The sequence below is a fragment of the Dermacentor silvarum genome, chromosome 6, assembly GCF_013339745.2.
Source record: "Dermacentor silvarum isolate Dsil-2018 chromosome 6, BIME_Dsil_1.4, whole genome shotgun sequence".
NCBI classification, from domain to species: domain Eukaryota; kingdom Metazoa; phylum Arthropoda; class Arachnida; order Ixodida; family Ixodidae; genus Dermacentor; species Dermacentor silvarum.
The window spans coordinates 121760468-121785970 of NC_051159.1; the positions used below are offsets into that span (position 1 = coordinate 121760468).

Consider the following 25503-nt stretch of genomic DNA (forward strand, 5'->3'; position numbering starts at 1 on the left):
GCCGGCGCCAATTAAAGGCGCCAACATCTCCTAAATACCATATAATAAAAAAAAAACTTGCGTTCAGATTTTTTGACGGGCTTTATCAGCCACCTTATTTCTAATATTTCGCTTTTATGCGCATACATGCAAGTGCCTTACGTGTGGTAGCATTTTCTTTGCGATCCCCCCTGCACCTCTCGCGTAAGGGTTCCTCAGAAGGAAAGCCACAGATACAAAAAATAATGGTCTTGCTCTACGATTAAAACGCTACCCCATCGCTTTTCCAAAGCAGTCGCTGTATCTAACGAAGAGATCACGACTTGTAGATAGTAGGGCGAGGTGGAGTGATCGTCGATCTCGAACCTAACAAAATTCTGCAAAACTTAATTGCTTATTTCTCTCTTCCACAGCTTCGATATGTCGATTGCTTAAAACATTGAGGAGCCACTCCACTCTGTGAAGGTAGATGACCAGCGAAGCTGTAGCACATCCCGCATGGTTAGAAAAAGATACATGTATTTATTTTCATCATTTGGTACTGTTAGTGACGATAGCTTTGTGATTATTGTGATATACAGGGTATCCCAGCTATCACGATTTTTAAAAAAAAAACGAGGAACGGCGTTACGCGAAGCAAACCTAGCGCGTATTGTTTCCAGTACAGTGGAGTATCCGCCAATAATTTTGTTCGTTACTGAGATTTAATTAGTTAATTGTAATTAATTATCTAACTCGAGAAATAGTGTCCTAATTATCAAAGTGTCAAGGAGAACATTGTAGAGCAACATGGAAAACTCCCGATACAGCTTTCTGTTGCTCAATACGTGCTACATAAATGTGTTTTTCCGAGCGTGAAATAAGCCCGCGAATACACGCAAAGTGCCTCGAGCGGCTCTACGCGCGGCAATATTCGCGGGCTTCTTTCACGCTCGGAAAAACACATTTTTGTAGCAGGTATTGAGAAACAGAAAGCTGTATCGGAAGTTGCGGTTACAGCCTCTAACAGAAGTTTCGCCAAAATTAAATCTATACACGACCGTTGTCGAATAATTGGTGCGGCACTCCAAAGCAAACTCTTCTTGCACAAACTGGGTGAACCATTTCTTGTCTCGTCTTGAAATGTCCACAATGAAATCCCCAACGATGATCACAGGGGTAGTGTCATCATGGCGAACCCATGCAAACTGCGTGGTCACGAACTTCTCGATATCAAACTTGGGTGTGCCTGGAGATCTATACACAGTGGATATCACAATTGCGTCTTTCGTTTGTACGGCACAGACATCCCCACAGTCGGTGGCATTGCCCTCTCGCTAGTGAAGGGTTTATGGTTGTACGTACAGTCTGTTTCACACTTAGGGGAAATCTCGGAGCGCATTGCATCGCGATGCGGCGAGCGCTGGAGTCGGGTGCCGGAAGCAGCTTGCGCAGGCGCAGACGGTCGAGGCGCGTTATCTTGAACCGCGTCGACTGCTACGGCGGCGCGCGCTGGCCGCATCGTCGGGAAGCGTGCTACTGTCAAGGGCAGTTCATCGTTACTGCGGGCACGATTGTTGTTGTTGTTGTTGTTGTTGTTGTTGTTGTTGTTGTTGTTGTTGTTGTTGTTGTTGTTGCAACGTTGTTGTTGTTGCCGTAGGTGCTCGCGCACCGCGCACTTTCAACACTCGTGTGCTCAGGCGGCTCCATAGGCAGGTCGATAGGGAAATATTTGAAGCGTTTTGTATAAAAAAAGCAGGTGATAAGTAAACCTAAATTGCCTAAATTTTGCGTCCTAAATGGAAATTCCTTGAACTCTACTTTATCCAAAATTTAGCGTCCTTGAGCATGTAGTTGCCGGGCTGTTTACAACAGAAGATCGCGATATTTGGCGATTTTCAAAAGCAAATTATCCAAAAAGTTGCAAATTATCCAAAATTTTGCTACTTCTAGGAACTAGATAAATATTTCCTAAAGCTACAGAGCAAGCCGCAATGCAGTAAGTGCGGTAGTTTCTTCTAAATATGGTCACAACTGAGACACAGTTCGCAAAAACCATGTATCTCATGCTTGTTCGTGAACATTTATTTCTAAATCACGCCAATCATTTTCTTTATATTATATATAGTTGGAATCTACAAGAATTAAGCTTTTTATGGTTTATACGACAACTTCATATCCTAAGTAGAAGAGCCGCCATGGTTAGTCCAAAAGTACTGAAAACGGGGACTCGTGCCGCCGGAGTGGGACCACCGAAGGGCCGTTTATAGTCCGACGTAACGCGAGCGCGCGCTCACGCTACGTCACGTTGGCGAAAACGACCGGCGCAGCCAACGCTTCCGACGCGCCTCGACGGGCCCGGCGCCGAATTGGCTCCTGACTACTCCTCCATTCGCGCGTTGGTCGCCCCGACTGCGCTCACCCACATTGCATTTCGCGCGAAGAAATAAAGGCGCCCACGCCGCTTCGCCGACGGTAGCAGACAGCCGTTGAGAGCGCGCGCGGGCTTGGGATCGTTCTGCGCATGCTCCGAAGATAACTGCCAACGGCGCGCGTCGGAGTATAGAGGAGATAGCGTTTCGGCTGGCGCAGCGCAACCGGCGTAGCGTGACCGGCCGCAAACGACGCTGGCCCTCGCGCCGATAACGTCGGACTATAAACGGCCCTTTAGCGTTACATCGCCGCCGCAAGCTAGCGAATACAACCTTCGCTTGAAAAGTAGCGACAGACGATGAGCGCGCAGCACTGTTGAAAGAAGAAAAGCAATTGAAGGCGGCGGCACCAAAGGCAGCAGAAGACGCCATATGGTAGCCATTTCGTGCATATTTCTAATCTCGATTGCGGGAGAGCCAGTGTTTTTAACAGTGGAGCTGTTTAAGCTTTTTGTTTCCCCGCGTAGCGTTCGCAAAAACTCGCCTAGCGATGACGTCACTGCGCACAGCTGCACCGATCACTTCGCCTAGCTCCTCCGCCGCCGCCGCGCTAGCGATGACGTAACTGCGCACAGCTGCGCCTCGCTTCACCTTGCGATAGCCAATCAATAGCTAATCGATAATCGCTCAATCAATAAATTCTGGGAAATGCTGGAGATGACTTGGTAGTGTTTAGCCTAGCACAAATACGAGACCAATGCCGTGAGATAGCCAATCAATAGGTAATCGATAATCGATCAATAATCAATACATTCCGGAAAATCATAACCCGTAGGCGAGGACCATCTAGGTTCCGGTCAGCTCCACTGTTTCTTTAGCCTTGCGCCACTAGTTCAAGCATTACTGACGAATATTTCTACGGCAAAGGTTCAGGTTTAAATTTGCATTGCATTCGGAGATGTTAAGTTAAAGGATATCAAGGAAGATTATGAAATTTTATTGTACGGTCTTTATGCTAAGGCTGCCTATGTTGCTAAATAAGTATGCAGACGAGATATGCCGAATAACCAGAGCAAGCGCGTGGGCTTTTCAAGACTGTGTATGTTAGCTGCGCCTTTAAGTACCTGGCTGCATGGACACTGTAGGCTGTATCATCTGCCGAAGCTGCAAGGGTAAATGATGGTATGTCTAGAGTTTCTATAAGAGCAACAGTATTGTATGACCCTGGTCATAGAAACTATGCCCTGGTAATACCAACCCGAGAGAGAGAAAAAAAAATACCACCGCAAATCCACGAAGTGAATTATGGTGAGTGGGCGAAGCACAGGGGGATCATTCGGGTAAGCGTGCACCCCCCGTATATAAGTATATATATACATATACACAGGTGTTTCAGCTAACACTTTCAAACTTTATTTAAGGTTGCCTGTTGCAGATAGCCCAATTCTAGTTAATGAGCTGGTCTACTCGAAGAGGTGGACATTACTTGCACAAGAAATTGACGTGCATAATCGAATCATTAACAATAATTCACTGATTAAGTTCTTCACTAATTACCTGATGGCCCATATTGCAATTTACAAATTGTAGCCGGGGAGTCCACAAGGCGGATCCACTATATATATACTGACCATGTGTACACTGTATAAGCGCTTATATAGCCCTTGTGCACCGCAGCGCCTCTAGCGGGCTCCATGCAAAATAGAGCTACGGACAACGGACGACGACGAGGGACAAGGCTCGGCCCTAAGGTGTTTCGCCGCTAAAAAATAAGCGCCTGCAGAGCTTCGGTTCTGACACTGTGTATTGGTTAGATAAGAATCGTAACTACCTCGGTATAGCAACTTGTCTGCGGTGCCCTGCGCGGCCAACTGTGGAATGATATCTTTCTTAGTGTGAAAGAGAAACAGAGTTGCAGTTCATGTCGTCTTGCGTATTTACATCTCGTAATGACCAAACAAACTTCCCTTTGTCTTAGGCCTCACCCTTTTGGTGGACCCGGACTGAAGTCTATATTTAAATAAAGTTGTTCTCTCTCTCTCTCTCCCTTTGTCTCTGTAATAACAAGGACGATGATGACCATTGTAAAGCGACGCTTTCTTTTCCTATCCCCTATGCCGTGTTTTCTGTTTGTCCGTCTGTTTCTTTCCAAGTAAAGTGAACCGATCCCGGAGGCCGTAAATAGTCATCTGGACCAATCCAGGAGCAGGTGCTATTAAACTTCGGCCGATGCTGAAGATTTTGCAACCAAGGGTGGTGACTTGCTGGGTGGAGTATTTGCCTCTGCCTCTGGATTTGGCGTCGATGTTTGGCTGGGTAGACGTGACGAGGGCTTGCCCGCACAGCTGTAGCACGCTGAGGAAAAGCAAGAACAGCATTCGCAGGACAAAGGATATTTACAAAGGACATCTATTATGAACTAGCGAAGCTGGGCCTGGGCAGCTTCGCTGCACAGGCTCAGCTTCGCTAGTTCACAGGGGTATGTGCCATTGCGCTTGGACCCTTTCTGCATTACAGCCAGGATTGGCCCACATTTTCTGTTCGTATATGTTAAGGACTAACGCTCGGCTTAAACAGCTCCGCTGTTAGAAAATTTGTCGCAGTTTCACCCGAAAGGCGAAGCACCAATTGAGATAGCAATTTAGTAGAGAGAGAGCTATACGGAGTAAGGATAGTAGTTTTATCAGCTGTAAAAACTTTGACATGCAGCAGCACCAGCAATGCGCAGAACTGTTGTCGACGCCGTCGGCGTTTTGCCCGCGTTCGCACCGAACGCGCGCGGCGTTTTTATATAAATACGTATTTGGTGCCGCAGCTAAACGTCGCCTCCGTATAGCTCCCTCCCGTCCCCCCGCAACATTTCGCGTGACGGAAAAAGTTGCGTTTGCTCTCTATATATGGAAAGGAGGAAAGAGACGCCTACTTCTGCAGCCCTTAAGGGAGCACGGCGCAGAACGCGCGTTTGCTCTCCGACGTGCGTTCGCCCCCGTGAAAGCGCGCGTCCCTCGCTCCCTTTCACTCGCACATACAGCGTCCTGAGCGCGGCGACGATTTCATCGCCGTTGACGTCATACGGAACCTCACGGCGACGGTGACGGCGACGGCGACGGCAGAAATCTGCTTTGGAGTGTCTATATAATTGCTATCGCAATAAAAGTTGTCGCAGTTTCACCTGAAAGGCGAAGCATCAATTGCGATAGCAAATTTGTAGAGAGCTATACGGAGTAATGATATTAGCTTTATCAGCTGTATAAACTTGGACATGCAGCAGCACCGGCAACACGCAGAACTGTTGTCGACGCCGTCGGCGTTTTGCCCGCGTTCGCTCAAAATGCGTGCGGCGTTGGTGACTGTTGCCGGAGCCTCTGATATAGATAGGCACTTGGTGCCGCAGCTAAACGTCGCCTCCCTTCCCTCCCACCCCCCCTCCCCCACGGCCTTTCGCGCGTCGGTAGAAGGCATGCGTTTGCTCTACATATATGGTGATTGTAAAGCGGGTGATTGTGGCGACGGCGACGCCGACGGCAGAAATCTGCTTTTCAGTGTCCATATAATTGCTATCGCAATAAAAGGCTCGGTTTTCAACATTCCCCTCAATGTTGCCTAGAACCTAAGTACAGCGAACACCATCGGATTTGGAGGACGCTTAAGCTTCGGCTTTAAGAGTGGAACGCGATAGCATTCAAAGATGCCTGACTGCTTATCGGGCTTTTTTCTCAGATATTCAAATTACAATCCGACGCTATCACATCCGTAGACTGTGGTTAAGTCGTACTTTACAATTTTTCTGATGGTTTTTCCTTTGAGAAATTCAATTTTTGTTCACTAAAAGCCTTGCGCCACGCGAAGGGCGCGCTCGGTCGGGATAGGGTGCCTACATGCAACGCCGTCATGCAACGCCGTTTTCAAACGGCGTTGCATGTAGGCACCCTAGGTCGGGGTGGTTCGGGATGTGGTTCGGCATGATTATTTCCGCTAGACGTCGATGCCTACGCCGACACCGGCGCCGACGCCTGATTTTTTGCGACACGGGGTCCTTAATGCTATCGCGTTGAAAAAGTACCTAAGCGCCTGCAGCCATGTTGAATGAACTTCTTAACTATCTCGGTATAGCAACTTCTCTGTGGTTCCTTGCGCGTAACAACTGTGCAATGATACGTGATCTTTCTAAGTGTGAAAGAAAACGAGAGTTGCAGTTCATGTCGTTTACGTTACTGAAGTGGTGAAACGTTAACACGAAAGCATGACGGCGATGGCTTGGGAATGGTACGACGACCACTCTGAGACGATGGGCTATGCGAGTTATAATGACGAAGATGGAACGACTGCAGTAGCGTCACGACGACGCTATGTGTATTTGCATCTCGTAATGACCAAACAAACTTCCCTTTGGCCCTACAATAACGAGCACCATGCTGACCATTTTAAAGCGACGCTTTCTTTTCTCATTCCCCAGGACATGTAATCTGTTTGTCCGTCTGTTTCTTGCCAAGTAAACTGAACCGATCCCGGAGGCAATGTAATAGTAATCTGGGCTGATCCGGGAGATGGTGCAATCAAAATTAAGCCGATCCTGGAGATTTTGTAACCAAGGGTGATGACTTGCTAGGTTGATCCTTACATCATTGCTAGATATGCGCCCACGCAGGGGCTTTAATGTGGCCTGTAAGGCGAGCTTCAGGTTGTAGGAATTAACGTGACGGCGGCGAACGAGCCGTGTCGTCGTTCCTACTCAGAAGGCGGCGAGCCGAGCGGAGGCTGCGAGGACTACATAGCGTCTCAAGCTCCTGGAACAACACTGCGCGTGCCGAGCTTGCGCTTCGAGCACGCGCTGCGCTCCTTTATTTTATTGCGATAGCAATTATATGGACACTCAAAAGCAGATTGCTGCCGTCGGCGTCGCCGTCGCCGTCGCCGTCGCTGTCGCCGTCGCCGTCGCCGTGAGGTTCCGTATGACGTCATTTGGAGATGAAATCGTCGCCGCGCGCCGAACGCTGTATGTGCGAGTGAAAGGGCGCGAGGGGCGCGTCTTTCACGGGGAGTGAACGCGCGGCGGAGAACAAACGCGCGTTCTGCGCCGTGCTCGCTTAAGGGCTGCAGAAGTAGGCGTCTCTTTTCTCCTTTACAATCACCATATATGTAGAGCAAACGCGCCTTCTTCAGACGCGCGAGAGGCCGTGGGGGAGGGGGAGGGAAGGGAGGCGACGTTTAGCTGCGGCACCAAGTGCCTATTTATATCAGAGGCTCCAGCAACAGTCACCAACGCCGCACGCATTTTGAGCTAACGCGGGCAAAACGCCGATGGCGTCGACAACAGTTCTGCGTGTTGTTGCTACCAAAGCCGCTCACCTTACTTCGTATGACATTGCTGTGTTGCTATCGCATTCATTGCTTCGCCCTTAGGGCGAAACTGTGACATTTTTAACACGAAAGTGTTTTATGCCGGGGTCCACCAAGACTTCACTGACGTATTTCCGTCACGGAAGTACGTCATAGAACATAATACAAAGAAAGAAACCAGAAGAAAAAGTTCCACAAACATGCAAAATTTGAAAATCGAACCCACGACCTCTCGGTCCGCGACGATAGATCGCCGAGCGTTTAACCCATTGCGCCACAAACGCATTTGCAAAGAGCTACACAGACGCGCCTTATATATCTAACACTCCTCCGTGTACCCGCGCTCTTGCTCGGGGTGGTGCCGCCGCCTACGAGCAGAAAAGTTGTCGCAGTTTCACCTGAAAGGCGAAGCATCAATTGCGATAGCAAATTTGTAGAGAGCTATACGGAGTAATGATAGTAGCTTTATCAGCTGTATAAACTTGGACATGCAGCAGCACCGGCAACACGCAGAACTGTTGTCGACGCCCTCGGCGTTTTGCCCGCGTTCGCACAAAATGCGTGCGGCGTTGGTGACTGTTGCCGGAGCCTCTGATATAAATAGGCACTTGGTGCCGCAGCTAAACGTCGCCTCCCTTCCCTCCCCCTCCCCCCCACGGCCTTTCGTGCGTCAGAAGAAGGCGCGTTTGCTCTACATATATGGTGTTGGTAAAGGAGGAAAGAGACGCCTACTTCTGCAGCCCTTAAGGGAGCACAGCACAGAACGAGCGTTTGTTCTCCGCCGTGCGTTCACTCCCCGTGAAAGCGCGCGTCCCTCGTGCCCTTTCACTAGCACATACAGCGTTCGGCGGCGCGCGGCGACGATTTCATCTCCATTGACGTCATACGGAACCTCACGGCGACGGCGACGGCGACGGCAACGGCGACGGCGACGCCGACGGCAGAAATCTGCTTTTGAGTGTCCATATAATTGCTATCGCAATAAAAGAGAAGTACTGCATTATGACACTAACGCGCACCGACAGTGAACGCTTCGGTGGTCTCAGCACTACGACGCCTCGATGCCAGCATTCGAAGGGACGCTGGCATCAAGAAGCACTACCAACGCCACCTAGGTGGCGTTCACCGTACTCAGCACAGCGGAGCGTGGCCTCCGCAATTAGCTCTGAAAATGTTTCTGAAGTTGATCGCGGAGGCTGCAATTACGACGCGCTGTACGCGCTGATTTGACTCGGTGACGATTCAGTTACGTGCTTTGTCTTGCGCGTTGTATTAGTGTGTCAGTTACGTGCTTCGTCTTTCGCGTTGTGCTAGCGTGTGCAGCGTAGTGCAGCTTCCATATGCACGACGGTTGCTCATGGTCATCGACGTTGGTAGTCGTGATGGAGGAGACGTGCCACCAGGCGTCAGCGTGGGTGCATCAACGCCTAAGGGCGCTTTAGCCACAAAACACCAATAGACATTATATATCAATGTGCAATAAACATTACACTACTTCTTGAAGACACGTTTCACTTTCGTGTTCTATACCGATTCCTACATAAGAGGGATCAACCACAATTTTTTTACTTCCTTGACAGTCGGCGCCAAGGCACCAGTTGGGAGCGCCGACCAAAGCGCCCCGCGTTGCAGCGTCGGTGGGCGCTACTAGGTATTACGATTCCTATACTCCTGATAATGCGTCCACGTCACAGTCGCTCAGGTGTAGCACGTGGAGTCTTCACCTCTTCCTCTGGATTTGGCGTCGATGTTTCGCGGGGTAGACGTGACGAGGGGTTGCCCACACAGCTGTGGCGCGCTCAGGAAAAGCACGAACAGCATTCGCAGGACAAACGACATTTACAAAGGACATATCGCCGTACAGACTCAGAGGTTTGTATCCGCGCTCCCGGGGGTAGCGTGGTGGGAGTGATCGCTATGTTTCGTACTTTTGCACACATTCACCTTCGCTCACAACACTTTCTTCACCACTCTCACAAGGTTGCAGTAGCCTGCAAGTCATCGCCGCATCCACGTCGCATATCATGACAGGTTGTGTTTGCGCATAAGCAGAAGACGTAAACAATAACGTACGTTAGAAAAAAGTTGTCGCAGTTTCGCCTGAAAGGCGAAGCATCAATTCCGATAGCAAATTTGAAGAGAGCTATACGGAGTAAGGATAGTGGTTTTATCAGCTGTATAAACTTGGACATGCAGTAGCACCGGCAACACGCAGAACTGTTGTCGACGCCGTCGGCGTTTTGCCCCGGTTCGCTCAAAATGCGTGCGGCGTTGGTGACTGTTGCCGGAGCCTCTGATATAAATAGGCACTTGGTGCCGCAGCTAAACGTCGCCTCCCTTCCCCACCCCTCCCCCCCACGGCCTTTCGTGCGTCGGAAGAAGGCACGTTTGCTCTACATATATGGTGATTGTAGAGGAGGAAAGAGACGCCTACTTCTGCAGCCCTTAAGGGAGCACAGCGCAGAACGCGCGTTTGTTCTCCGCCGTGCGTTCACTCCCCGTGAAAGCGCGCGTCCCTCGCGCCCTTTCACTCGCACATACAGCGATCGGCGCGCGGCGACGATTTCATCTCCATTGACGTCATACGGAACCTCACGGCGACGGCGACGGCGACGGCAGCAATCTGCTTTGGAGTGTCCATATAATTGATCGCAATAAAAAAGATCCGAGGACACCTATGCACTTCTTATAAGTTGTTATTGCTAAAGCATTAATGTCCAATTCTGCGCGTTACTGGTGCTGCGGAATGTCCAAGTTTATACAGCTGGTAAAACTACTATCCTTACTCCGTATAGCTCTCTACTAATTTGTTATCGCAATTGATGCCTCGCCTTTCGGGTGAAACTGCGACATTTTATTGCGATAGCAATTATATGGACACTCCAAAGCAGATTTCTGCCGTCGGCGTCGCCGTAGCCGTCGCCGTTGCCGTCGCCGTCGCCGTGAGGTTCCGTATGACGTCAATGGAGATGAAATCGTCGCCGCGCGCCGCCGAACGCTGTATGTGCGAGTGAAACGGTGCGAGGGACGCGCGCTTTCACGGGGAGTGAACGCACGGCGGAGAACAAACGCGCGTTCTGTGCCATGCTCCCTTAAGGGCTGCAGAAGTAGGCGTCTATTTCCTCCTTTACAATCATCATATATGTAGTGCAAACGCGCCTCCTTCTGACGCACGAAAGGCCGTGGGGGGGGGGGGGGGGGGGGGGGAGCTAAGGGAGGCGACGTTTAGCTGCGGCACCAAGTGCCTATTCATATCAGAGGCTCCGGCAACAGTCACCAACGCCGCACGCATTTTGTGCGAACGCGGGCAAAACGCCGACGGCGTCGACAACAGCGCTGTGTGTTGCCGGTGCTGCTGCATGTCCAAGTTTGTACAGCGGATAAAACTACTATCCTTACTCCGTATAGCTCTCTACTAAGTTGCTATCGCAATTGATGCTTCGCCTTTCGGGTGAAACTGCGACAACTTTTTTTAAGCTTGCGCGGACTAGGGAGCCTACATTCAAGCGCTGTTTTAAAACGGCGTTGCATGTAGGCTTCCTAGCGCGGACCAGGAACGCGCGAATAACACAGGCTTGCGAGAGCGAAGGTGACGTAGACTCGAGGCGATGCCCTCTCCCCTCACGGAATATCGTGGCAGCAAGTGTTCCCTTTCTCTTCCAACTCTCAACCCCCATCCCCCCTGTGCTACGTGTACAGCTGCTGCCGACTACCGACCACGTTTCCCCCGAGTTCGCACCGAACGCGCCCTGTGTTCCCACCGAACGCGCCCGGCAGGTTTCGACTAGAGAGAGCGAGAGCTAGGGAAGCTGAAACCAAGCGTCGCCGAAGAGAACATCTTAGCATTCTCAATCTGCACTGGCATATCAAAAACATTATGTGTGGCTCTGCTATCGCAAACACTAGGGACCAGCGCAGATCGGGGAAGTCCAGCAAAAGTTAGACTAAGTGTCTGGTTCGCCACTACTTTAATAGGCTTTCCCCAGCTCCGCTGGTCTCTAGTGTTTGCGATAGCAGAGCCACACATGATTTTTCACCACAGTATATGTAACGAAATGTTCGCACCTGCCTCATAGATGATCAGGCTATACTTCTCTACTTCGACGTGTTATAAAAAGAAGAGAAACCCTTGGCGAAGAATGAAGCCATAGCGACATAGGAAACAATATGCAGATCCAACACAAACGTTGGTGTATATGGAAAGTGAAGCTCAAGTAACGTGGTGAATTAATTGCTATATAAATAAAGACGATGAGCACAGTTTGTTCAAAACTTGCTGCTCGGCAAGTTAGTTTGGTTTAATACAAACTATGTTTAATGGAGCGACAAGAAGACACTACACAGAAATAAATTCCATTTCACCATGTTCGTCAATACCTTGTTCGCGCACCATGTGTGTTAAACGTATATCAAGAAAAACATGTCGCGACGTCTGCGCTGGCAATGTACTGCGCATGCGCGGAACAAGTATACGTTCCCCTAAACCCTTCCTTTCGTTAAGCAGATGGTAGTGGAGCTTTTGTGTGTCGTGTCTGCTTTTCGCACCATCAAAAAGAACGTAGAATACAGTTTTGTTTACTGTCATACTACGCGGTGTGTAATGTCCTGCAATGTTTATCTACCTCGAAGGTTACAATCTCATGCAGACTTTGTTAATGCCGAAGAAGAAACCAAGGCTAACGATCCAATATGCGCACGAATGACAACGATGGAATTACAACGAGAGCACGACGACGACTGCACGGCGACGGTTGCATAATGACGACGGAATGACAAGAATGTACTGAGATGAATATATGTACTGTTTGACATAGCCATGTCTAATTTATGCTATATTTTCATTAACATGTAGCACGTACAGTTCCTCAAGCTGGTGCATACACAATTTCTTGTGTAGCGTAACTGAAATTGTTTTAATGTCCTTTGATAAGCTGCATAGGCGGCGAGTTTTCCGTCGCCAAAGTTGCGACAGCGCCATGCAAATTTACGAGACTAGAAATTGAAGTAAATACGGTGTTTCACACCCCAAAGCCACATTCTGCTCATTAAAGAAACCGTAGCGTGAGGCTTCACATTGAGTTTGACCGCCTGTCATTCTCACTGCACGGAGCTTCTTGCTATGTGCGTCCATCACATCTCAACAGCAGAAAGCTATAGCCAATTAGCCACCATGGCGGGCCATTTGCCACGCTTTCCTTGCAATTCGGACATAAACACATGGGCGTTTCCGTGCTTGCATGCATGCTCTTTGCTAAAGCATGTCTCATGAGAACCAGTGGGTGCACTCCTTTACCCCCAGTGTCGAAAAAGAATTCAGATAAAATTTCTGTCTCACTTTCCACGAATGACATCTGCAACGACGGAGAAAGCCGGTCGTTATTGATTTATCTACGAGCATTTCAGAGACTCGTAGTCACCAGGTAATCTCAGTGGCAACCTCGCCATCTTAGGCCTTCTCCTCCTCTTTCTCTTCACTACTCCTTTCTTGTTCATCAACTTTCGAATTCAAGAAAAAAAATTCTGCAACATGCATCACCAGCTGCAATTTGTGCAGCTGTTGATGCATGTTGTTCGCCCATGTTGTGCGAGCGAACGGCCTGTAGTGGCCTCCGAAGCACATGCGCATATGACACGAGTCTGCCGGTATGCTTCGAACAATTCGGCAGATCTCGCAGACACAAACGCCGTCGACTGTGTGTTCCCCTTCATTTTCTTTGAGACCATGCTTTTTACGCCCGCTATCAAAATTGAAGATGGCAGAAAATTAGTTTTGTCGTAAGTGTTGACATAAGCTGTTTGTTTTGACACTGCTAGGGGCCTAGAGAAACTTGCTCATGTTTCATACAGTAACGTCCCGAAAAGCCTGCCAATGTGAGAAACCGCATTACCACGTAATAGCTCTGAGCCCACGAACATAAACCTACAGCAGTTAACGAATTAATGCATTAGAGAAGGTGCTGTAAAATACACTCGCTGATTATAAAATATTTTTAGACTAACATACATGCGCTGATTCATGAAATCTTTTGCAATTTGCTAGCTTACGCACGCCATTGAATATACGTGAATAAATATTTTCTTAAAATGCGGAAAAGATGTCTGCGCCGCAAGGAAAGCTATAAAATGTACATAGACTTCAAATGACATGCGTCGTGTGCCAGAATGCACGTTTGAGTCTTTTTCCTATTCTGCACCGCCCCGTGTACATAGTGTAGAGCGCAGTGAACCATTACTGGATGTAATCGTCCGTGGAGTACGGTGTTCTCAACAGATTTCATCGAAGCGCACTTATCCTTACCAAGGACAGAGTATATAGTGCGTGCGTCGCACTGTTTATCCTAAGCTCATGCACACAAATGAAAGAAAGTCTCCTGGCAAAGCGGTTACCCGAGGTTGTTACAAGCGTCTGTTGCAGAATGTATTCCATTGACCAACTGTAACAAAATTCTGGACCCCATAAAAAGCCTAGTTTTGAGTAGTTTACGTACAGAGGAGCCTCCATATAAAATTTGACGTTTGAAATACGAGCCGGAGCGTCACGAAAAGCTCGCAAATATACCAGTTTTTGTTCTTTTTTTTTAATACATAAACTGAAACAAACTCTGCCATTACCGCTAACCAGAAGTGACGCATTGGTGGTAACACATTAGCATTTAATTCCTCTTTCTTCCCTCAGGATAATACGCTCTGGAACAACCCAACAGACACCATTGTATCACGCACTGCTGTAAGAAACTTCGCGCAACGGTTAATAATCATTTTTCGTGACTCATGCTAAACACAGGTGCATCACCTCATTGAGCACGAATCACATACAGCGAATTCCATCATTTTATTTGCTGTGTTATCTTTTTTTTTACGTTTACTACTGCATAATTAACGTGTTCTCAAATTCGAATTTATATATCTGTAAGGCTTTTCTTTTTTCCTTGATTAGTATGTTGTTATCGTGTTCTCCAGATCTTTTCTGTTTATTTTATGTGTTTTTGGTCAAACCATTTATGTTAACCCCTGAACGCTGTTGCAATTGCTTCCTGGCTTTACAGTAATGTGAGTAATGGTAATTTTGACAGCACGCCGCCGCCCACAGCGGTGCTGCAACAACATTGAAATGAGTTGCTAGGCTGGTTGTTTTATATACAAAATGCTAGGTGTGTCACTCCCCACATCGCTTGCGCAACAGTGATCTTTACCGGGAAACGTATGTGGCGAGCGCTAGGTGCTTCCTATTGCTATCACGAGCGGCTTATCATCAATTACGTGGCCCGGACGCTTGGTTTGAGCTTGCTCTTTACTGAAACGTATGGCTGTTATGTCGTATGCGCTATTCCAAAGAATGTATGCACTGTTCGCTTCACTTCGCTGAGTGCTTGTAGCCTCTGCCTTACGGGCGGTATGAGCCATTATCTCTGCCCTGCACTGCCACCGGGATCGGCCCACCATTGTTTTCTGTCGACGTTACGCTAAGAAGAAAACCAGGGATCCTAACCAAAGACAGCTGCGCTGTAAAACCTATGCAATTACTAGCCGTGCGGCTTGCAAAGGTTGCTTTAGTTGTATATACTGCTCATCTATAACTAATTCAGTCAAAGTGATATTTATTTACGGTTGGCAATGTCAGTCTCGCAATGACAGTCGACAAGGCGCAAGTACGGTACTTTTTGGCAGCAAAGTAGGTGTGATATACTTCAATTACACTGCATCCCACTATTTAAAGAAAGGTCCGTTAGCGTACGAATGTCAGCATGTCTTTTTTTCTGCTTCCATGAAAAACTCTGTAAGCTCATAGATCCTGCGAATGTGGCAAGTCCTAGTCGCGCAAAAGGACCTCAAGTCACATTTGTAGATTGTGCAAGAGGTGTGGTATAAATTATTACTGAGTATAAATGTTTTCACAGGTGTCACGAAATAAATAGTTGGAAGTTTAGTGTGCCCTTGTCTCCTGTTTCTGCTTGTTTGTGCTGCTTCCTTCACACATTCTGAGTTGCGCTAATTCAAGAAAACGTCATTGAACATTAGCTCGCCCAAACCGCCGCTGTCTGGCGCTGCATTCGTGCATGATGACGCATTGAACAACATACGTAGGCTTTTCATTTTTTTTCATTTTTTTTTTACTTTTCTGAAAGACAGCGATCAGGTGGTGAAATTGGCGGCAAGTGCTCGCAAGGCTAGAACCGCTTCAAGTGCTTTTTCTGATCCACAAATTCCCAAATACAAGAAAGGTACGTTCATATACATGACGTTACACTGACGTAACAGGCACTGGCTTTCCGACGGGAAGTTGAAGGGAGAGTTTAACTTCGGCGTTAATATTCTCTTCTAGTAATAAACTTGTTACCGCGGAATTATCAAAAATAAAATTTTACAACAACGCCTATTAAGGCTAAACTTATTCGTGTTTTTTTTTTCTCTCTCTCTCTTTTGTGTCCCTTTAAGATATCTGAAGCTACTGTTGAATGAGCTGCGAATAACGCGGAAATAAGTTATGAGGCTTCATGAGCCAAAGCCACGATGTGATCATGAGGCACGTCATGGTGGGGGACTCTCAAATTCATTTTAACCACCCGAGGTTCTTTAACGTGCGCTCAGATGCACGGTAAACGAGCATTTTTTTTTTTTCATTGCGCCCCCATCGGAATGAGGCCGCCGCAGCCGGGATTCGATCCCGCGACCTCGTGTTCAGCTGTGTCTGTTTCTTGGTTGGCTTTTTTTTTCCCCTTTGTCTCCGGAGGTTCATTGTTTCCGCGATTTTGTCACCTCCGCTGCAGCTCCCGTGGAAGCACGTCTAGAACCCGAGGTGCTGACAGCGCACGTGGGCCAGCCGGCATCTCTGCGTTGCGCGGCTGCGGGCCAACCCGCGCCCTTGGTTCGATGGTTCAAGGACGCCCGGGAGCTGCTCGACGACGGGGTGCGTGTTCGCCTGCTCGACGACCGGCGCCTCGTGCAACTGTCCACAGTGGCCGCCCAGGACGGCGGCATATACCAGTGTCTGGCCTACAACGCCCTTGCGCAGGCGCAGGCATCGGCACAGCTCATCCTCGGAGGTGAGACCCCAGTTCCTCATTCTGGACTCTGTAAACTGCAGGCGCCAAGCGGCCGTCATGTGAAACGCTTTTTTCGTCGCGCTTCGCCGCATGGCGTACTTGCGGCTAAAGCGCGTTCCTTCCATGGCTCCGGCTGTACGAGAAAAAGCTTGCAATCACGTGAGACGCCATGCAACCGCGCCTGCAGCGTGCACATCGAGCGCCATGAAATTCACGCAGATCCGCAGCGCTAAAGATAAATCGGAAATTGGGTTGCTGCTTCCTATCTGCGGCCATTCATGCAAGTCAGTGGATGGATTAAAAATTTTATCTACCCATTTGGCCAGTCGTTCAGGTGTTCTGCAGGTTTGATTGATTGATCAATTAATTTATTTATTGATCGATCGATTGATCTATTTATTTATTTATTTATTTATTTATTTATTTATTTATTTATTTATTTATTTATTTATTTATTTATTTATTTATTTATTTATTTATTTATTTATTTATTGACGCACCAACCATAAGGCCGACTAACGAATAAACGTTCGGCCGTTGGGTCCCTTATTCGTAAGCTCCAAATCAATCGACTTGACGCCTTGAGTCTGTAATTATTTGTTTGTGGCATTCGTTCTGTAGAGGCGTCAAGGCAATTAACTCCGAATTATTATTAAAGAATGCTACAGTTGGGCACAGTTCTACCAAACAAGTTATTGTTTCCAAAACATTGAAAGTATGCTCCTGCAGGTCAATATCTATTAGGTTATTATTGCGTTAAAGAAATAAAGTTGCACATTTTTTTCAGCATTTCTGCTTGTGCTCCAGGAGCTGTATAAGTACGTGCTCCCCGAATTACTCCGTAGTGCTGCTGTAGCACTTGACACTTCTCCCGAATATTTTCATTCTACGTCGTGCTCACTTTGCATTTCTCATTCTTTCAAGCCTGCTCTTCCGACATAGGCAGACTTTCTGCACTTGCTAAGATCATTCTCCCACAAAGTCTCATTTTCTGCCTTAAACTTGGACTAACTAGCAGTTGCATACAGTTGGCCGTAACAAATAAACAGCTTCTTTCACGATCCTTTGTAATGTCGGCGGAAATCTCCGGCTAGAAAATTTCACCACCAATCGCTGGACGAGTTGGGACCACAGACAGTCAACCGCACATATGAAGAATATAATTACGAAAATCAGTGTATATTCCGTCACTCAACCTATATTTTGGCTTGATTTTGCTCATGCCTAGCATTTATTCCGCGCAGACACCGCTCCAGTTCTGCTGGAGTCGCCCAAGGACTCCAAGGTAAAACCAGGCGATTCGTTGCTCCTGAAATGCGAAGCCACAGGTTCCCCGGCTCCCAAGATAACATGGAACGTCGATGGAATTCCTGCTCGTCACATGAAATCTAGCAGGGTCGACATCAGCGAGGTAAACTTGATCCTCGTGCATACAAAACTAATCTTTCAAGGAGCCACATGTTTCACGTGTACAAACACTCTCGTTCGCATTTTGTTCATTTTTTAGCAATGTCCTTTCCTGCATGAGCATTGGAAGGCTTAGACTAAATAGGTAACACTTAGAACTGAAGTTCAGACGTATCTAAATGCGACATTTTTTTTAAGACTAGGGACCTTAATAAGACTTAATGAACAGTTCGAGTGTGTGCCTGTCTATAGATGTATGTGCCGTTTCGTGCGTTTGCCTTATCATTGTGTGCATCGTACCTTTCACCGGACACCGAGAGTAGCATGCCAGGCGCCATCAGCCAGGCAAGAAATCACCAGCTTGCATTAAAAAAAAGCATCAGAAGGACTTTAAATAAGAGTTATTCAATCAAAAGAAATAAAAGTTATTCAATCAATCAGAAGGACTGTCAACTGGGTGAACTTGTAGAAGTTATAGTGACATAAAAAGAAAAAGAAGGGGAAAAAAAGGTAGAAAAGAAACAGGCGTGGTCGCAACAGGGCCAGATAGAAGGGCGACAACACAAGCTTCTGTTTGTTTGTTTGTTTTTTATTTTTATTTTTTTGAAACAAACACGGAAAACATGTAACCGCGATGGGTAAAGAGAAATACAGCGTAGCTCTCTTTTTCTTTCTCCCTCTTCAACAACGAAAAAACGTCGCGTGACAAACGCACGCAGGCTTCTCACGGCGAGAACCACCTGGCGAGCTACGTGAACATCTCCCGCATCCGGACCGACGAGGCCGGCGTCTGGCGGTGCGTAGCCGTCAACTCGGCTGGCGCGGCGGAGGCGACTGCGCGCGTGGCCGTGCGCGGACCGCCCGCCGTGCGGCCCTTCGGATCCAACCGCACCGCCGTAGCCACAGAGACGCTGGAGATGCACTGCGCGCTGCTCACGTACCCGCTCAGATCGCTGCACTGGGAGAAAGGTGAGCGTTTGACGGCTTCGTTCACCGTGCGTCAGCTGCGCTTCCCACAGACGACGTGGCTAGCTTTATATTCACCCGCCGCGGTGGCTTAGTGGCTACGGTGTTGTGCTGCTTAGCACGAGGTCGCGGGATCAAATTCAGGCCGCAGCGGCCGCATTTCGATGGAGGCGAAATGCAAAACACGCTTGTGACCCGTACACGCTTGTGACCCGTGCAATATTTATCCCCTGGGCATGAAAATTAATCCGGAGCCCCCCCCATTATACGGCGTGCCTCATAATGAAATCGTGGTTTTGGCACGTAAGGCCCCCAAATTCAATTCAACCTTTATATTGCACACATATCACTGTTTGTCCGCCGCTGTCTTTTTTTGTATGTCATCTTGTCGCGCTACAGATTTTCGTCACGATTCCGAACCAACCATTCCGCCAAGTGTTAGCGGCAGCGGAAGTTACGAGCATCTGCGCTGCCGCTCTAGCCCGCGAAACTTGGGCTTAATTATACCCACTCCGATGATCTCCTGTGCTCCCAGCATTGCCCTGTAAATGCGTCTTCGCTGCATTACGATGCGCTATGCAGGAATGCAAATCAAAGTTGCGAACACGAAGCATTTTACTGCGGACAACGTTTATGAGCCGCGAAATGGTCAGAACCCGTCCTTTCTTTTATTTTCTTTTTTTTTTCGATAACCAACTGTACCACAGTGTAGAAGCTCTAGACGTCAGAGGGCCTGCAGCTAGGAGCCGCGTCAAGGCACCGGAATGTTGCACGGTGGTTGGGCTAGGAACAACTAAGGAGCGCATACGTACTCTTCGAAAACGCCTAGAAAATGGCGCACAGCTAAAGAAGCCATAGAAAAGGGGCGGCAGTTATGAACCTGGAAATGGTCTGGGCGTGCCGGTTCAAAGGTCTTTCCTTAGTGATTGCATGGTTTATTCCAGCCTAGTCAGAGTTTAGCCGTTTTCATCTAAAGGTGAGTGACGACCATCCATGCTCATATACCTCGCATACTTATTGAGAGCTTCCAATCTGCTATTCGCACTAATCGACCGTCTAGCCCTATAGCAACGCAGTGCCGTGCGGCCATGTTTTCATTAAAGGTACGCATTTCTCGGATGCTTCGCGCTTCTGCACAGACATTCAAAGCTGGCCACTCATTGGGGCAGTTATTCAGCTGTGAACATTGTCAACAAAGTTACGCAGATTAACGAATAAAAACTGACAGCATCAGGCGAAATGAACGCATTAGAGCGCGAAAACATTTGCGCTGGCAGTCGAGTGAGTAAAGTTTGAAAAGATGTGCACTATATACATGCTGCGCAAAACTTAAACACGACATTATTCTGTGGCTGCCTTGTGCTCACCAGGCATAGCTGCAAAGATAATTTATTAGCTTTTTTTTGCAGTGTCCACAATGCTAATTATACTCTTGCACAATTCCTGCTGTAAAAACCATTCGTAAAAAAATGCGTAGCGACAGCCCTGGGGACGCATGTGATACGCTTGGTGACATGTAGAGATTTTTAAACCTTCATTGAGAGACTGCAAAAAAAAAAAAAAAAAGGTGGAACTGCCCCAGTTCTCTTGCTACACTAACTATGCACAATTCCATTAACCGTGCCAAGTCCGTTTACTTTTGCTCGTTTGAATACTAAAACCACAAACAGCACATTGAGCACGTGCATATATATATAGTATATATAAGCGCGTAAGCTGCGTCCCAATGGTTTTCAGCTTCGCACCTCCCGAGAAAGCGTTTATTCTATTATCCGCGTACTCCAAAGAAACATTTCCGAAAGTTCCTTATTTTGTCTTTTTTCTTTCTTTCGTGCAATGCGAGTATCAAACTCCTATTACCGGGGCTGATTAAATTTACGGCGGCCATTTGGTACCAACGGGAAGTAAGGAAGGGTAAACGGACAACTTACTTAGATCCAGAGATTGCTCGAAAGTTAAACCTCACTTCGGGAACTCGAAGCCGGCAATGGAAGGACAAAAACTCCGTAAATATAAACAGGAAAAACAATCTAGTCGAAACACTCCGGTATAAATGGCTCTTCTCTCTTTTTTTTTTCGAACAACACACTCGTACCGGAAGATTACGAGAAGCCCAAGAGCTAGCAAGGCGTGTCGCAATACTGGCGCTACGGCCGCGCTAATAAACTTGATTTGGCGCGCTCGCCCTTTTGAAGAGCGAAATGGAAATCAAAAGCAGAAACAACGCCGGAGGCTAGCAAGAATCGCTCAGTAAGAAAAAGCAAAAGAAGAAACGCGGAGACTGCGAGAGAAAGTCGTCGGGAAGACACGTTTACGTTTGCTTTGACCTGGAGCATAGCGGCGCAGCAGCATCAGAAGTACCGTAACGGCGACAGCGGCGAAACGAAGTCGCGGTGTCACCAAATGAAGAAGAGCCACCGCCGGTGCCTGCAGTTTCCGCCTCTCGCCCCCTCCCCCTTTCCCCGTGCCAGCCTCGTTTGCATTGCAACAGTTCATCAACTTTAATTTTTTGTTATTTTTGCCGTCGCCTTGTTTGCGAAAAGAAAAGAGAGAGAGAGAGCGTCTGGCGTGCAAGACATCGTCGCACGTTGCCGGTTTCGAGAGCGGTAAGAGTGCAAAATTGGAAGAGTCCCCCCCTCCCGGAAGTTTTCTCTTATTGCTACCCCCAGCAGCTGCTGAGGCTGCAGCCGTTGCTGCAGGGACTGCGAGATTAAAGGCGCTGCTCCCATATAAACTGAAAATGTGGCCTTCCCTAATTGGCAGCTCCCTTTGGAAATCAATACGAGGCGAAAGAGGCACCGGCGATCAGGTTAGGAGTGCACGGGAAGCGGGAAGGACCCCGCCCTCTCGACGAAGCCGAGACAAAACGAACAGATAAGGAAAAGAAAGACAAATAATGGAGCGAAATAAACCTGGGCGCGCTGCTCCGGCCGCCGTCTCGTTTCAGAAGCACCTATACGTGACCCGCATCCGATGAGAGGGAAGTGCGAGGCAAATCCGAGCACGCAGGGCTTCCTTTCGCATCGAGAAGCGGGCTCAGTCACGTGGGCAGGGAGGCGAAGGGGGAAGTTGAGGAAAGGTCACGGTGGAGGAGAGACGGGGTATAAAGGTGGAGGAAGAGGAGGGGGTAGTATCGAAGAAAGTGTCTGGAATCGCCTTAGTTAAAGCTCGGTTCCTATACTCGCAGTGGGGCGCCCTTTCCGTATAGGATCGTATATTTGCGCACGACTTCGAACGTTTGTAGGAGGTTCTTATCCCCTACGGTGCGTGGCGGCGCGCTACGAGTGACGTACATTTCCCGAGATCCGGGCAGAGCACGGCACGTGCTTTCAGAGAAGAATCGATTATAAGTTGCGCGCTTGTAGTGTAGTGACCGTAGCCTTACGCATTATGTCGACTCGTTAGATATGAGGGCCGCGTGACCGGAAGCGTTAGTAAAAGTGCGTAGAGGAGGAAGTTCCACGCCAACACCAAGCAACCTACGTAGCGTTTACGTAAGAACTTGCTAAAACAGTATCGCGTTAACAATCGCGGCTACGTGTATTGAAAGGACTCGGCCGCAGAGGAATACCTATGCGCAAAATCGAAGTTCACAAGCAAACAGGAGGTGTCCGTAAAGTTCGCATGAGCAACTAAGAGCAAAACATTAGATTGTATCTTAGTACACGAAACATAATCAGACAATGCGTCACATTTTGTTCAGTTTCGTGGGTGTTGGAGGCTGTTCCTCTTCATGAGTAGCCTATTCGAGCCGAGTTCCCGATCACCTCGGGCGCATTCTCGATCGTATGATTTCCAAGTTCCCACTAGGCTGTTACTTGTGCCATTCTTCTGATCGGTACGCCCCCCCTCCCCCCCCCCCCTTTTTTTTTTGTACTGTGGGTAAACACCAACATGTCCTTCAATGCACCATGCCTAACCATACTCCTTCTAGAATATGCCCTATGGTTGGCGCTCACCCTGTATTCATTCGGGTTATGGCGTATTGTTCTAAACACAGTTTCGCGTCTTACTGTATTTCAGACGGGCGTAAGCTACCCTTCCACCACCGCCAGAAGGTGTTTGCCAACGGCACCCTGCTGGTTCTGGACACCACTGTCCAGGACGCAGGAAAATACACCTGCGTGGCGGCGAACGAGGAAGGCCAGACAGCCAGCGCCAGCCTGCACGTCGGCGTCAAAGGTAGGCGCTGGCCAAAATCACCACAGCGGAATGGGCAAAAGAAATTGCTTGTCAAATATCGCTCTTTCCACGGAGTACTTACTGTTACCGAATTGGGCCTTTACAAAATAAGATTGCAATGTTTCCGCGCACTGCACACAACTTGCTCAGTACATTAAGACTGTGCTCATTTCAGGTAGACGTAATTTATTTGAATGATACAGAAAATATTTAGGCACGTTGTTGCCGCAAATAATTTGTCGCCATGTCTATAATGAAACTGTTTGTCTGGTGGAAATTATATTCCTCGATAAGTCGATTCAGCATATCCTGCTGAATTTTTACTTAACATGTGTAGAGAATCTCTGTCTTGACCATACTCTCCCGCATTGTCAGCCAGGGATTATAAACGATCTGAGTTAACTGCACTGACGTATTTCGGGTAGCATTAGAAATAAAACTAGCCAAAATTTTTACTTTGAAAGCACGGTATGCCTACGTTTATGAAGATCGTGCGGCTCACTAACTCCTGACCGAAATAGCAGCACTTGCAGCTATTTCGACAAAAGCGTCCCCACATCAATTATGCCCCGTCACTTTACTGCGGCCCGCGCGTGAGTCCACACTCATACACTGTTCTTAAAGGTTGTTTCATTAGCGCTTTGAGCAAATAGCCTTTTTCGCTTTCTTTCGCCTTTATTTCCTACGTGTAGGCACCTAATTAAAACAGAAGTGCTAAATTAAGAGCATAAAGTACGTCCCATTTATTGTGTTTAGCTCTGAAAGATCTCTACCCCTGTGTCTGCTTTTGCCATTATACCGACACGCTTTCGTCACAACATTTACAAGCATTCTCAATCCAAGGTCACTTTAACCGGTTCAGTGCGCTGCAAAAGTGCTACTTTGTGCGGCTTTGCATTAAGTCCGCCGGCTGAAATAAAGAAGCGCGTACTTGCGACACTTCAAGAGAAGGAGAGCTGTCGTTGTCAAGACGCCAAACGTTATTAACCCATTACACAAGAGGCATCGTCACATCGTAACAAAAGACGTCGCTATGCAAACAGGTTCACGGGCACCTCCGAGTGGGCCTCGCCTATTGTTCGATTCTGGAGGGTGAGATGAGCGCCAATTCGGGCGTCGGCGCATTGTCCCTACATCCGCGTGTCGGCACGCTGTTTCCGCTGAGCCAATACTCGAGCGCGGAAGCTGAAATTGGATTCAAAAGATCAGACAGGGATTGTGGAAGCACACTGGCAAGGGAGCTGTTTCTAATTGTGCGCCGCTGCGCGAAGGGCCCTAACGAAATGAGATCCCGACTGCCGAGCGAGCGCTGCTTCGCTGCCGATTGTGTTTACGCTACTGCGCTGCCGCGGCGCTAATTTAGCGCGGAACAGCGCCGATTCCGGAAGCCGAGAAGGGCGGACGAACTGAGCGCCGATAGCCGGCTGGTCAAGAGGGAGTACGCGCTGTGCGCCTGGCTGAGAAATAATTTACTGGAAACACTTCGGTTCGAGCCGCGCTCCCTGAAATGTCGAAGTTGCTTTTTCCCGTTAAACTTCTCACGCTATTGTTGCGGTTTACTCGTGCGAGTCGTCGAAAATGGCGCAGGAAACATCGACGATGATTGTGAATGTAAGCGAACAGCACGCACGAACGAGCGAACGAACGCATGAACGAACGTATGAACGAACGAACGAGCGAACGAACGACCGAGCGAACGAGCGAATTAACGAAGGAGCGAGCGATCGAATGAACGTATGAACGAACGTGTGAACGAACGAACGAGCGAACGAACGCATGAACGAACGTATGAACGAACTAATAAACTAACGAGCGAGCGAACGATTAAACGAGCGAGCGAACGAATGAAAAAGCAAACGAACGAACGAACGAGCAAGCGAGTGATCGGTCGAACGACCATTTTTCTTACTGAGTCCGACCACCAACCACCGATCAACTGCGAAAACGAAAAAAAAAAAAGAAAAGAGGTAAAAAAAAATCACAGCATATCCACGGGGTGAATGATGTTGAGTGGGCGAAGCTCCGGAGGGAATCATCGGATCTCCCGCTTAAGGGGACGCTAGCACAAACGCGTTAGAAACGTGCAGTACTCTCTAGTAAGGGGGAGCGGCCACAGCGTCTTACGCAGCCATTTACACATGCCGGAACGTGCACCGCGTTTGCCGACGCCATCACATGACTGTTGAGAGAGTATACCCCCCGTATTCATAAACGCTCCTCGACTTGAACTTGAC

General features: G+C 48.3%; 1 protein-coding gene across 1 annotated transcript in view; it reads left to right on the forward strand.

Moving 5' to 3' along the window:
* Positions 1–25503, forward strand: part of LOC119456860 (Down syndrome cell adhesion molecule-like protein Dscam2) — a 197658-nt gene that overhangs the window by 56198 nt on the left and 115957 nt on the right. The window contains exons 7-10 of the mRNA XM_037718677.2: positions 16439–16714; positions 17959–18125; positions 18841–19090; positions 23111–23269. Of these exons, the coding sequence (XP_037574605.1) occupies positions 16439–16714; positions 17959–18125; positions 18841–19090; positions 23111–23269 (852 nt within the window). The remainder of the gene's footprint in view (positions 1–16438; positions 16715–17958; positions 18126–18840; positions 19091–23110; positions 23270–25503) is intronic.